The sequence below is a fragment of the Rutilus rutilus genome (genome assembly GCF_951802725.1).
Source record: "Rutilus rutilus genome assembly, chromosome: 18".
Classification (NCBI taxonomy): domain Eukaryota; kingdom Metazoa; phylum Chordata; class Actinopteri; order Cypriniformes; family Leuciscidae; genus Rutilus; species Rutilus rutilus.
Window position 1 is genome coordinate 7,784,293 of NC_140231.1, and position 14,036 is coordinate 7,798,328.

Genomic DNA, 14,036 nt, shown 5'->3' on the forward strand with positions numbered 1-14,036 from the left:
TCACTACGACACGGCATTATTACGGCTTTTGTTCACACAGCGCGCGTTCCGGAACTTAACACGGCAATGTTACTAGGTCCCCAACCCGGCATCGATCCCGGCATCAATCCCGGGTCATGTTTGCGTTCACACAGAAGGCGTTCTGGCAATTTGCTTGGTTTGGTTCAAAGCACTGTGTGAAAGGGGCTTTTGTGAGATAGTTATTACAATATATTAGTGTTTAAACAAAGATGCTACAGAAAGTGCCAACTGTGAAATATTTATGTGTATTACATATGCTTTATAAGTTTTACAAGGCAAATAAAGTTTAAGAATTGAAGTTACTCACACGAGTGTCGCAACATTACACTGTAAAAACAAACTTAAAAAACAACCTCAATTTAACAGCTATGACACACTAAAACAAATCAGGTAAAGTATCTAACATGTGCCAGTACATTACACAACTTAGTTACTTGAAAACCAAGTAATATGAACCCTTGATTGTTATTTAATTAAAAAAATATTTGCTTTATTGCAAATGTTTGCAATGAACAAATAAGTTACTTCCCACTGCACTTACGTTCATATAGCTAATGCTCATTGAGGAAAGCAACATGCAATCTAATATGTGTAACACCCACAACCTAAGCACAAGCTCTACTCTTAAAGGGATACTCCACTTTTTTCGGAAATATGCTCATTTTACAACTCCCCCAGAGTTAAACAGTTGAGTTTTACCGTTTTAGAATCCATTCAGCCGAACTCCGGGTCTGACGGTACCACTTTTAGCATAGCTTAGCATAGATCATTGATTCTGATGAGTCCAGTAGCATTTCTTTCAAAATGACCAACGAGTTTCAATATTTTTCCTATTTAAAACTTGACTCTTCTGTAGTTAAACCGTGTACTAAGATCGACGGAAAATGAAAAGTTGCGATTTTCTAAGCCTATATGGCTAGGAACTATACTCTCATTCCAGCGTAATAATCAAGGAACTGTGCGGCCGTACCATGGGTGCAGCAGGCGTAATGATATGACGCAGGTACCGCCAGACCCGGAGTTCGGCTGAATGGATTCTAAAATGGTAAAACTCAACTGTTTAACTTTGGGGGAGTTGTAAAATGAGCATATTTCTGAAAAAAGTGGAGTATCCCTTTAAGCAGTAACCACAAACAGGGGAGCCTGCAGGATTTTTTTCTCAGGGTATACGAACAGAAATACTTTGCCTGTCACTAGATGGTACTGTTTTTGACACTCTTGATGCTTTGAATTTTCCAGAAACAATCAGAGAAATGCTTCAAAGATTTAAGAAGCTTTGTTTTTTCCATCACTACTCAATTTTACTGAAACGATCTTGAACTTCGTTAAAAGTAAAGTTCATCCACGCTTTCCTAATATTAGGATCAAACGGAGGGCAATGCAAAGACTGTTTTTCCAGTACGCTATTTGCCACTGCACAACATCACACAGCACAACTTATTATCATCAGAGGCATCTCAGTCATTTTGTTGCTCTAGTAATCCTGTGTTTACTTCTCTCGTATTTACTTACCTCCTACTATGTGCGGGTTAAAAAGGCAATGATTTAAAAGTAGGCGTTGATCTGCAGAGGCAGCCTGTCTTTCATCGCACTATGACGTCATACTGATACAAAAAAAAAAAAAAAATCTAAAACGCATGCTTTTGGCAGCATGGTTTTAAAAAAAAGAAGCTATTTTTGGACTAACAAGGAAGTTCAGAGTTCTATGTCAAAAGATCAAGAAAAAAAAAAAAAAGAAAAAAAAAACATTTCTCAATTCATGACCTCTTTAAATGTTTAACTAGTTTTCTACTACACATTTCCAGCAAAATTCCTTTACACAAGTAACACATCTCATGAATCCTGACAGGGCCCACCTGCACTTTTACACAGTTCACCAGCTTTTGGCCTTTTTCAGACAGCTCACTTCTCCAGCCCTGGGGTGCAGTTAGCTAGAGGTGTAGGATGGACAGATGGTTTCACTCGTCCTTACAGGCTTTAGGGACCTCTCACCTTGCTCAGATCAAATCACAGGAATGTAGCTGGAGGAGAGACAGCTGTGTTCTAGATGCAGTGTGGCTTTTATAACCATTATCTTTTTTTACTCAAAGTGGATCAGATAAGAGAATTCAGTTCTTATGGTTTTAAGATGACATTGAGAGTGAGAAACTTGATAAAAAATAAAAAGAACATAAATGTACCAAAAATTGCCATTATGCCAGTAAAAATTGGTTGATTTACTGATTGGCTGATTTACTGGTCAGTTGGGTAACCTTTCTTAGGAACTGCAAAATAATACATTGACCCAAGCTATACCTTACCTGGAGCCATATCTATGCCCAGAATTTTAGAGGCATTGAGATTCCTTGTCTTTTATTCTGTTAATCCATGAAAATGTTAATCCTGGCTTCTCTCCGTGAAGGCATGCATTTCCCATTTTCAAGTGTACACCGACTGAAACAAGGCAAAGCAGGCGAGAGCCAATGAGCGTTTGATATCACTGCTGTAAAACAAGTCGTACCGCTTATTGAGGGCACAATTTTTTTATTTGAATTCATCACAACCAGTGCGGGATTTGACGTTTACTGCTGAGAATGGAGATGAAGATTGCAGGATAAAGGGCTGACTTGATCTGTTCCTCGCAAATGTATGTGTCTTTTGTGAATTTATGTTGTGTTTTGGTGCATGTTATGGTTCTATGGTCAGTCGTTGTATAGGAGAAAACGCCTTTTGTGTCTCACGGCAAACAAATTAAATATTATAGAAAGGTTAACGATGAAATTGTATTAATTTTAAGGTTTTAAAGTGTAGTTTTGTTTAACATTATATAATCCTTTGAAACAAGTTTGCACCAGAAGTCATGAACAGAGTGAAATGTTAATATTACTTATTAAGTAAATGAATAAACTGCATTTAATAAATGCATCTGAAAACATGTCATTGATATGACAATTGAATTCAATAGTCAAAATATTAATGCCACGGTTTTAATATGCATAAATAGGAATATGTACAAATTTGTACGTCAGTAAAGTTGTTCATACGTAAATAATTTACGTTTTAGTGCTGTCAATACGTCAGTATTATACGTTTCTGTGTGAGAGTGAATAACGCAAACACTAGACGCCGGTAAGTTGTAGTGTAAAATCGTGAACCTGACTCTCAATCTCTTCCATTTCAGAAAGGGGATCCCCGAGCTTAGTTATTCAGGTCAGGAATAGTATTTTAGCCTCTCCTTTTTTATTCTGAACTTGTTTAACTCTTATTGTTATTTTTATTTCTTATGCATGCATTTTTTTTTTGTAATATCTTGAATATTTTAATTCCTTCTATGTAAAGCAATTTGAATGACCATTGTGTATGAAATGTGCTATATAAACTTGCCTTGCAACTTAGTTGGCCCTAAGCTATTTTTTCAAGTAGCCTATATGTATTTTATCTGAGTATTTTTTATTTTGGGAATCTTTTATCCGATTGCATCTGTTCTCGAGTCTACAACTCGCTGATTCAAATGATCCGGTCAGAGTGAATCTCCACTGAATTCACAAGTCTGACTTAAAAATAGCCAAAAACAGGAGATCCTCTGAACTTAAGTGCACACGTGACTGATGGAACGGAAAATAAGGTACTAATGCTAATGCTGAAATTTAGGATTTATTATTGTAAATGAAAACCATAGTTCATGTCTGTGACTGTGCGAACTAAATCTGCTGAAAAAGGTGTATTACTGTCTGAACACGGTAGGTTTTAGGTAAAAATGATTTAGGTAAAAAGGAAACATAACTCAAAAGTAACGCAAATTAATTCCCATGCATCTTCCCCGCTCCCGTAGCAGTTTCAAATGATATAAAACTAGAATCTTTGCATAGCGTTCTTCTTAAAATGTTTACACATTTTGCCCTATATGTGAAGTGTGTTTTATATTGTGTTTATATTTGCCAACACACATTTTCACACAATGTGCTTTTCCTTGTTTTTAAAATGGCGTACTAGTATATTTTGTTATTTTCACTTGTTTGCACGCTTGAATTATTATTAGTAGTTATCAGTGTAAGTTTTGGTAATAAAAATGTAACAATTTCTGGTAACACTTTATAATAATGGTCCGTCATTAATAAGTAACTATGCAGGAAGTAATGCAGGACTAATGAGTAGTTCTACATTAACACTTCAGCTACTACTATTAACTAATAAAGAAACAAGCTTAACTAATCAGTAAGTAATATAAAATTTAGGAGATTATTCCTTATTAGGTAATCAATAATTACTTAATGAGATTAGCTTCATTAATAACTATTAACTAACTGACACATTATAAAGAACATTATTGTGTGTCTGAGATGTAATCATTCATCATTTTTACTATGAAAATAGTCATAAAATACATCACTATTTACTCAAGTGTTACCTAGTCACTATGCAGGAACTACTAGTGATCTGGACCATTATTTTAAAGTGAAAAACTTATTTTTCACTTTAAAATAATGGTCCAGATCACAAGTAGTCCTTGAAGAGTGACTAGGTAACACTTGAGTAAGTAGTGATGAATTTTATGACCACGTTGAAGGTAAAAAAAGATAACTGCTAAGTTGTCATAATTACTTATTAGTTCTTAATGATGCCAATCTCATTAAGTAACTATTGATTACCTAATAAGGAACTATCTTAGTCCTAAATTCGATATTACTTACTGATTAGTTAATAGTTGTAGCTGAGGTGTTAATGTAGAACTACTCATAAGTCCTTCATTACTTCCTGCATAGTTACTTATTAATGACGGACCATTATTCTAAAGTGTTACCCAATTTCTTACTTGCAAATCAATACATATTAAGTATCTGCATAATCTTACTTATTGACTAGTGCTGGCTACTTGACAATTCATAATAATTCATAATGATGTCAGTCTCAGCTGTAACCTATTTGTCACCTATGTGTATGCCTAGTACATTATATAAATAATATAATGATTATCAAGGGAAGGAATGACAGAAGACATTTTGAATAATGACCTCGAACCTCAACACTGTTTTTGTGTTTACAAGGTGAAACCCAGTTGTGTCGTATAATTCTAACAGAATGTATTGTTTTAATTTTTATGTATACATCTATATTTAAGAATTCCACTTAAAAGATGATGCATTCATTTAAAAAAAAAAAAAAAAAAAAAATCTTGCAAAGGTAAAACTGCCCTTGGAAAACATATGTGTAATCAAAGAATATAAAGTACAGTTTCATGGGCTGTATGAAATATTTATGAAGGGTAAATGTTTTCAGTTGAAGCAGGTGAACCAAATAGTATTATGAATCTGGATTATATGTCTGTATGCCCAGGGTAGAGACATTTGAAATCAAATCCCTGCCATTGGCCTTGTCAGGGCTGCCTCGGGAACAGGTAATGTACTGAGGACCGTTGGGTCAATATGTTATTGAGGAGATGAGAGGCGCAGAAGCTCGGAGAGCCTGAGACCTAGCGCAAATCTGGGGGAAAAGCCCAGGGGGGCCTGCCTACCCAAGAGAGCCATGACGGTCACTGACCGTGAAACTGACAAATGGCCAGTAAAGCAGCCGCAGCGTCGTGCATGCGCACTGACAGGCCAGCTGTGCTACGTGACCATAGGCACACATGTGCACACTGAACTGGAGCTGAAATGCTGGCTTCCTGTCACATTCTAATGACATTGTACACAAACGCTAGAGGTATGAGGAGGTATAGAAGCAAAACGGCAACAAACAGTAAGTCTGAGATTTCCTCAAACCCTTGCACATGTTCACACTTTGGCTGCCATGTTTAAAACTTAGAACACTTCGAATTTAGTGACCTTTAATGTCCCCACAGACTCATCCACTCTGGCACTCAGTAGACTACTTACAGCATTGCACAAACACATACTCTTCTCTCTGTCCTATTCTGGAAAAATATGTCACATCCTTCTGAGAGCTGTATATAAATTGTGCCTCTGGTTTCACAGCCATGGCCTTGAAGAGAGTCAAGGAGGAACGAAGCGAACTCGGACGATGTTACATCAATCTGTGGAGAGGGGAACAGAATGAATTACAGAACCACCTTTAGTTTTCCACAGATGTGAACAAGAAGCACCTCACAGTCATTAAACTGTCTGAGAAATGACTTTGATTCACCTCAATGGATCAGGCCTTGATACTCGCTAATTAAAAGCTTCAGGGATCTATTTATAGGTCAATTTACCCGACTCCATACAAGCTGTCAGCTTGTGACTCAGCTAATTTCAAGCAATGGCTCATGCAGTGTACAAACACAAGACTTCATCCACTAGATTACTTAGATTTTTCTTAATACTAGATTACACTCATGTTCTATTCGATTTTTCTTCCCTGGCTTCTGTCTCAAGATGTTGTGAATTACTATCTGAGATTCTTCATTGGATTAAATGAAATACGATATATAATTGAGCATTTGATTCAGCAGTTCTTTATTGTTGACTAATCTTCAAATAAAATATAATCAGCCCTGTTTACTCGTTTACTCGCGGAGGTACTGTATGGAAATACATATGCTGACAGGCAGGTAGGACATCATATTGTACAAACATTTTATGGTCCTACGCCTTCCACAGACGAGATATATACAAATACATTTAGAACACTTAACTTAGTGATTGCTATCAGGATGTAAAGAGACTTTCAACCAGCATAAAAATGTTTCTGGAAAAAAATCTAGTTTACCTTAAATACTCTCAACAGTACACTAACCATATTTCAGTCAATGAAATTCGAAATGATTTTCAGTACAAGCATGAAACAAATCTGTAACAGCCTCAAAAACAAAAGGAAGATTACTGGATCTAAATGCAGATAAAAAATGGTTTAATGGCTCAAACATGATACATATTTCATGACTTGACGATGATAACCATGACATGAAACTTTGAGGTAGCTAACTGAAACAATAATAACAAGGAACACTTGGAGCCAATTACAAAGAGCAAAATAACTACAATGACCAAGGACAAAACTACAAATGAACATGAACACAGAATTTCAAAATAAAAGGCATGAGAGATCACAGGATCCTGACACTATTGCACATATGCATATGAACTGGATTTTGTTATTGCTAATATTTAATAGCAAATGAAAGCAAGACTTGACACTGTACAGATCTAGAGGGTGAACCTGACCATCATCCTCCTCATTCCAGTCAAAAAGCCTCCTCAAATGTGGAAGCCAGTGCTGTTTCCTATATACAATTTTTCCCCAGATCTTTATATAAAGGTGGATATATAAGTATGTCCAACTTTATGAGAGTATACTTGCTTCAGCGATACTATAGAGACATCTCAACTCCTTGATTGCTTGTATCATCGCAAAATGTAAACTATATTATCGCCCAACTCTGATTTACTAAATGTGACTATACGGCATGATGATTTTAAGATTTTTTCAAACATTAACATCCTATTTCTAGTCAGAAACACCCACTTTCCATGATAGTCAGTTCCCGATGGATCAAGACAAGTCCTGCCATACATTAGTTCTTGTTTCACTCTGAAATACATCACATTACAAAAGTAAATAAGATTAAAATACTGTTTAATGCTGACTTTAAAGCTCCCTCTATGTGTCTGTTCCTTTCTACATAGATTAACCATCCATGCTGAGTGCCCCATGCATTTGGAAGATTTTCCTATGGATGCCCATGCCTGCCCACTGAAGTTCGGAAGCTGTAAGTGATCTCTGTCATTGTCATTTAATTTGTCTAGATTAGCGTTTCTCAATGGGGGCGTTCAAAGAAAAACGGGGGAACAACGTCAGAAATAGAATGTGGTGTCTGTTTACTGTCGCAGTCTACATTTCATACAATAAGCCTGTAGACGGCACTTGGACTTAATTTATCCAACTATAATAGTTTTATCAAGCTGTAAATTAATATGCAGTACTTATAAGTGTAAATTATAAGTGTAAATTTTAAACTACTTGCCATTAATGGCAACTTCGTGTTCTGCATGGTTTTGTGGAGTCCTTTGTAGTCGATTCACATCCGATTTTTAAGTGATGCAATTCAACTGTAAAATGAGACAAACTGCAGATCCAGAAATGCAAATTCTTCAGTCCATTCGGATTGTAAAGAACGATACTCGTCTTTTTTTTATTTTAGATATTTCACCTTTGTTAATAAATAAATAAATAATTAATAATAAAAAAACTGAAAACAGACAGTGCATATTTAGTTTTCAACAGATTTAAGTAAGACCGGGAAACTACCAGTTCACATTGTCCATTGAAATTTGAGCTTGTTGGGCCATATCACAATTGGTTGGTGTATAATATGTGACAAACGGGCATTGATTAATTATGCAATATTTTTAAAATATGTAATGTTTTTTAAGTTGTCATGCACCTTTATTTATATAGAGCTTAATACAATACAGATTGTTTCAAAGCAGCTTTACAGCCATAAACAGGAAAAAGGATGCATTTCTGCTGTTGTTCAGCTGAAGACAATTCAGTGTTGATTGAGATCCATTGTAAAGATCGTCAATTAGTAAATGAGTTCCTTTCATCTATAAAGCAGTTCTGATGAAGTCATCGTCCAGCTCAGTTCAGTTCACATACAACAGATGTCAGTACAGTCAGATCAATAATATTGTTGAATAATACGTGTCCCCAACGAAGCAAGCCAGAGGCTTTATTTTTAAATGAATCAACACACTAGCAATCACAGAGAGAGCCATATATGGTCTGCAGTTCTCAAACGCTTTTGTAAATAGACTGTGTGGTCAAAGTTATGAATATGCAACTACTGACGTGTTATGGCAACGGTGTCTCAGACTGTCTGATGGCAGATACGTGAAGTAAACAGGCATTTTTCTGACTTTTGAGCCATTCGTTACTGTTTTGTACATGTTGTCATATTAAATAGAGCTTGAGTGATCGAATGTTATTAGAAGAGTAGTTCAGGTAGACCACTGATCGCTAAACAATATCAGCTGACGCTCAGCTGATTTGTTACTCCACCTACTCTAATCAACTATTGTATTTAAGCTCATTCAACGAATGCTCCGCAGTCTGTCGCACAGACATTTACACCCACCTCCACCCCCTCACCTCCTAGCATCTTCATAATAGAGCGTTGGATTCTGTAAACTATACAGCCCTATCTTACACCCGGGGCAATGCAGTGCCAAACGTGTCGAAAGTGTTTTTTGCTAGTTTCAGTCCGACGCAGTTATCATTTTCACGTCCTGTGCCAACGTTGTTTAAATAGCAAATGCATTTGCGCCCATTTGTGCGCCCTTCGGCGTGCTGGTCTGAAAATAAGGTGTGTTCTGGCGCATTGTTAGCGTGTTGCTATTTGAGGCAACAGAAATAAACTGCGCCATTGACCAACTGAAACCTGGTCTAAAGTCAATGGCGCAATATTTTATTTAAATTCTTTTAAATAAAGAGCGCGTTAGTAATATGTGCCTATCGGGTCCACACCGCACGTACACTCTGCTTATTAAAAACCAAAGGTGTCAAGTAACGAAGTACAAATACTTTGTTACCTTACTTAAGTAGAAATTTGGGGTATCTATACTTTACTGGAGTACTTATTTTTCAGCCGACTTTTTACTTCTACTCCTTACATTTTCACGTTCAAATTACAAATTTTGTACAAAATTTACAAAATTCCCTTACAAATTATCTGTTCTTTCTACCCTTAACATTTTTAAAATAGCCTCGTTACTCCTATATCATTTGGCTTGTCTTCATTCCCAACGCATTCTCATCCTAGGGCGTCATATACTGACGCTTTTGACATTTCGTCTACATCGAACACACATGGCACCCTTTAGCGTCAATATGACACGCACAGAGCTTTGTTCAGTTATGGGTAGGTTTAGGTCTGGGGTAGGGTTAGGGTTAGGGTTAGACCGCTAGGAGGCGCCTTCTGGCCCATATCTATCTGCGTCTCATATTGACGCTAAAAGGTGCCATGTGCGTTCGATGTAGACGAAATGTCAAAAGCGTCAGTATATGACGCCTTGGGATGAGAATGGGCTGTCATTCCGGCTTGTCATCGTAAACAAAACAAAAAAACTATCCAGATAAATCGCGCCATCGGGATAGAGTGAATTTGATTGTGGATGGATGAGAAGTATAAACATATACCATTCCGACACCCTATTGGTTTGTACGTGAGATTGGGCGGTTTTGAATTTGATTGTGCGGGTAAAAAAAGGTATGGGCAGGTGGACAAAATTTGGGCTGGTTTGGGGTCAGTTCGGCGGTTTTCAAACATCTACATTTTAAAGTCTAATTGGTTAAAAAACTAAACTAAAGTGTGCATGTAGTCCATAAAATCAGTCATCATGACATTTCTAAACACACACAGAGTCTTATGGGTTATGGGTGTAACTTCCGTTAAGCTGTAAACAAACAGTGAAAAGGCTCGCTCTATGAACGCAATACGTTAAAAAGTGTCACAATGAGATGATATTATTCTACTCATCCTTCAAACATCGAACATTAAAAGGACATTTTTTATTTTTAAAAAGTGTAAAAGCATCAACAAGGTACTTTCAACAGACCAAATAACCCCAAAAGCGCGAGTCTTTACACAGCAATAACAGACGGGTTAAATATCACTGTAGTAATATACTGTATATCTGTATTATGTAACTTATGTTGCCTTAATCAAAAATGTTCTTTAACTTCAGCATAACGTGATACTATTTAAAAGTGATTTTCATCATTTTGACAGATTATAAATTGCATTTACCTGTGAAAACAAACCTGGAATGAGACGGATTTGGGGAGAATAACGAGAGATTCTTTGTGCTGAATTAAAGTCCGGGTTAGCGGTAGCATGAGCCATCAGGCAAGTGTTATTTATATAAACTCCTGATGTACTTACAAACTCCAATGCCTCGTTTTATAAGTTCAGAATCTATTTGTACTACTGTAGAAGTTTGGTACCATTCTGGGCATTATTAGTGGGGTCATTTACGAGATACAACCTTGGATCCATTAGCGCCTCCACTAAGCCATTCGGCTGATATCTCTAAATAAGATCTAACTTTAATAATGTTCGACCAAGGGGGGGGAAAAAGCTTCTGGGGGGGTGTTTGGCTCGAGGTCATGGTGCTAAAGACCCTAGGTTGATTTTACTCCGAACCATCCCTTTAATGGAATACATCGTAAATTAAATTCGGGAGAACAGACCACAAATGCAGGCCCAACTTATATAATTGGTAGGGGGGCGCCGCAGGCCCAAACGTTGAGAACCACTGGTCTAGATTGTCTAAGTGCATTTGTTCAGATTCTCTAGAGTATTTTAGTATATTACATGTTTCCCTTGAGCACATGTACCCTGCACAATTAGCTTGGTGATAAGCTTGACATCGGAATCTGTGTAGTATACTGAACTGGATTAGATGGGTGCAGGTAGAGCATCCAACAGCCTGTGACTACAGACAGACTCTTGTTTTGTCTTAAAGACAGTCAAGATCAGACCATTTTATAATAACTTATCTTCTGGTCACAGCTCAGAGAACCAAATCATACAGTGTCTTTCTTCAGAACTCAAAATTGTACATAATGTTAGATGCACAAAAAAACTGCACAAAAAAACTTGTTCTAAAGGTGTGTAAAAAAAAAAAGTACCATTTAAGCTGTTTGGGGTCAAAATGACCCCACATTGAAAATGAATGGGAAAATGAAAAAAATGACTTTTTAAAATTTTGTTAAGTAAATCCATTATAAATCTGAAATTTTTTACAAATAAACCAAGGTCTGGTCCTATAGAGCATAAATAAAAAGTAGAACGAACTTTCTAACTTTTACACACACACTCACACACACACACAAACACACACATGTATGTGACTGCAACAGAGAGCATTTTTATAGAAATTGGCAAATAAAATCAACTAAACTGGCATAAATCTGAAAAATGTCACATATGCAACATGGAACAAGCTTGCCCCCCCCCTCCCCCCCTCCCCCTCCCCCTCCCCCTCCCCCTCCCCCCTTTGTGTTGCATAAATCCAAAAGACAGCAAACAATTGGCTCTCTAATAAGATGTCATACAGTCTGCTGCATAATTAGCTTTTTAACTACAGTCGATTATAAGCACTGTTCCCTCTATCCCCCAATCAACCTTGCTTCCACCTCACAATGCAGTTATGAATTTGTCTTTTTCTCAAGGCGTGTTTTCTCATTTCTGTTTAAAGATCTAAGAAGTAATAGAAAAGTGGCTATTTGTATTTTGATTTTCTTTTTGCATTGCTGGAGAAATGTTATCATCAATATTAATAATAGTTAGTTTATTTCTCTCTAAAGCAAGCAGAGCACATCTCCAGCTATCATACACCTGATGTGATGAATAGCCCAATACATTACCTTGGTGATGTGAAAATATGGCTACTGATGTTAGTCTGTCAAGTCAAGTCAAGTCAAGTCTAGATGTTTCACATTAAATGTTTCTCCCCCTTTTTGTAATATTTTCTTTGTTTGTTTTTTGTCTAAAAGACTATGACTTTATGGTACTAATTAATCTGCCAATTGTCAAAGTACAGATTGTCTCAATTACAACTGGGCCAGATGTGCCCTGTAAGCATAATTCTGTCATGACAACTCTCTGGACATTGGTATGGTAATAGAGATTGGTGTGGTAATGGATTTGGCAATGTTAATGTATTTGGTCTTGGTGGAATAGCTCTGCTACGCTGCTGCTGCTGCAGAGCAAGTACCGAGACTTGCTACTGCCAATACATTCACAGACATTGCTGTGAGCATATAAGACATACCGCTGCTGCTGCACGTTAAATTAATTAACCCCCCATTGCAGATCTATACAGGTGGCGGATTTCTGAAAGTGCACTGCAGACTGCTAACAGCAACACTACCGGTATTTGTTTGAATGTTGAGCCGCAGATCATTGGCCACTGACGCAACAACAACCAATCAGCAGTGCTATGTGGATAATGACGTGATCGCTACCAAAGAGTTAGACCTATCAGTCTGTGCCATCTAGAGTTCCATGCCAGCATTTGTCCCAGCCACCTAAAGCCAAACTGAAGATAGCTAATGTCATACTTTCGTGTTTTACACTTAGGGGTTGGTGCTGACGACGCATCGTCGCCACAACTCCTTTTGGGACGTGTGATGAATATATCCATGTTTTACCAATATGGAATCCGTTTGGCATGAGCTGAATGTTCTGAAGACATGTTCTGAAACATGTCTGCAGTGTGAGTTAGTAATATTTGCGCATGACAAGAATAAATGGTCAAATTAAATAGTTTAAATTTAAAACAAAGTAGAAGCTGATAAGTGATTGGTCCATAGCAAAACAGCGTGCACATGCTCAGCTCATTCAAGGCTATGTCAGCTGTGCAGTCAACAGAATGTGCTGCTCCTCTCAGCCAGACAGCTCACTGAACAGAGGAGACGCAGAGAGAGGTGGGTGTGACTGCAGCTGGAAAGCAAGTCCTCACGCTCGTGTGGCGCGCTCGGGCGCGGCAAAAGGAGCATAATTTAAAGGGTTTTTCTTATAATACTTTCTGCAACAAAACAGCAATACTGTTGGTATTAACCCCAATTAAATAAAAGTAGCCGACTACGCCACCTAGGTTGTTTTAATGGAACCCAGGACCCAAGTTCACCCAAGTCAATTACTCACTGAGGGCTGGACAGTATTGACACTCAACCAGTAGATTAAATTACAAAAATATTTTATTAGCATAAAATCAGAATGATCTAAATGAAAATATAAAAGCTATCAAAAAAAGGAATGCAGTCTTTAGCACAGTCTGGTATGATGTCCTTAATCAATGAATGAATGTCCTGGGTTGGTCCCACCCGCAGGTCTCCACAGCTCCAGACAGTAGTGTACTGGAAAGAAATAAGAAACAACTACCAGTATCTCCAGTCCAAAGCAAATAAAAACTAACTACCACTCTCACTTGTGCACGCAAATACCCACACCATGCAATACACACTGCAACCCAAATAAATCACACCACCGCAAAAGGAAAACAAGAGCTATGGATAGCAAGTTATACTGGCAA

At 37.4% G+C, this 14,036-nt stretch overlaps 1 protein-coding gene across 1 annotated transcript in view; it reads left to right on the forward strand.

Moving 5' to 3' along the window:
* Positions 1-14,036, forward strand: part of gabra3 (gamma-aminobutyric acid type A receptor subunit alpha3) — a 424,636-nt gene that overhangs the window by 270,186 nt on the left and 140,414 nt on the right. The window contains exon 6 of the mRNA XM_084386916.1: positions 7,623-7,705. Coding sequence (XP_084243042.1) covers positions 7,623-7,705 — 83 coding nt within the window. The remainder of the gene's footprint in view (positions 1-7,622; positions 7,706-14,036) is intronic.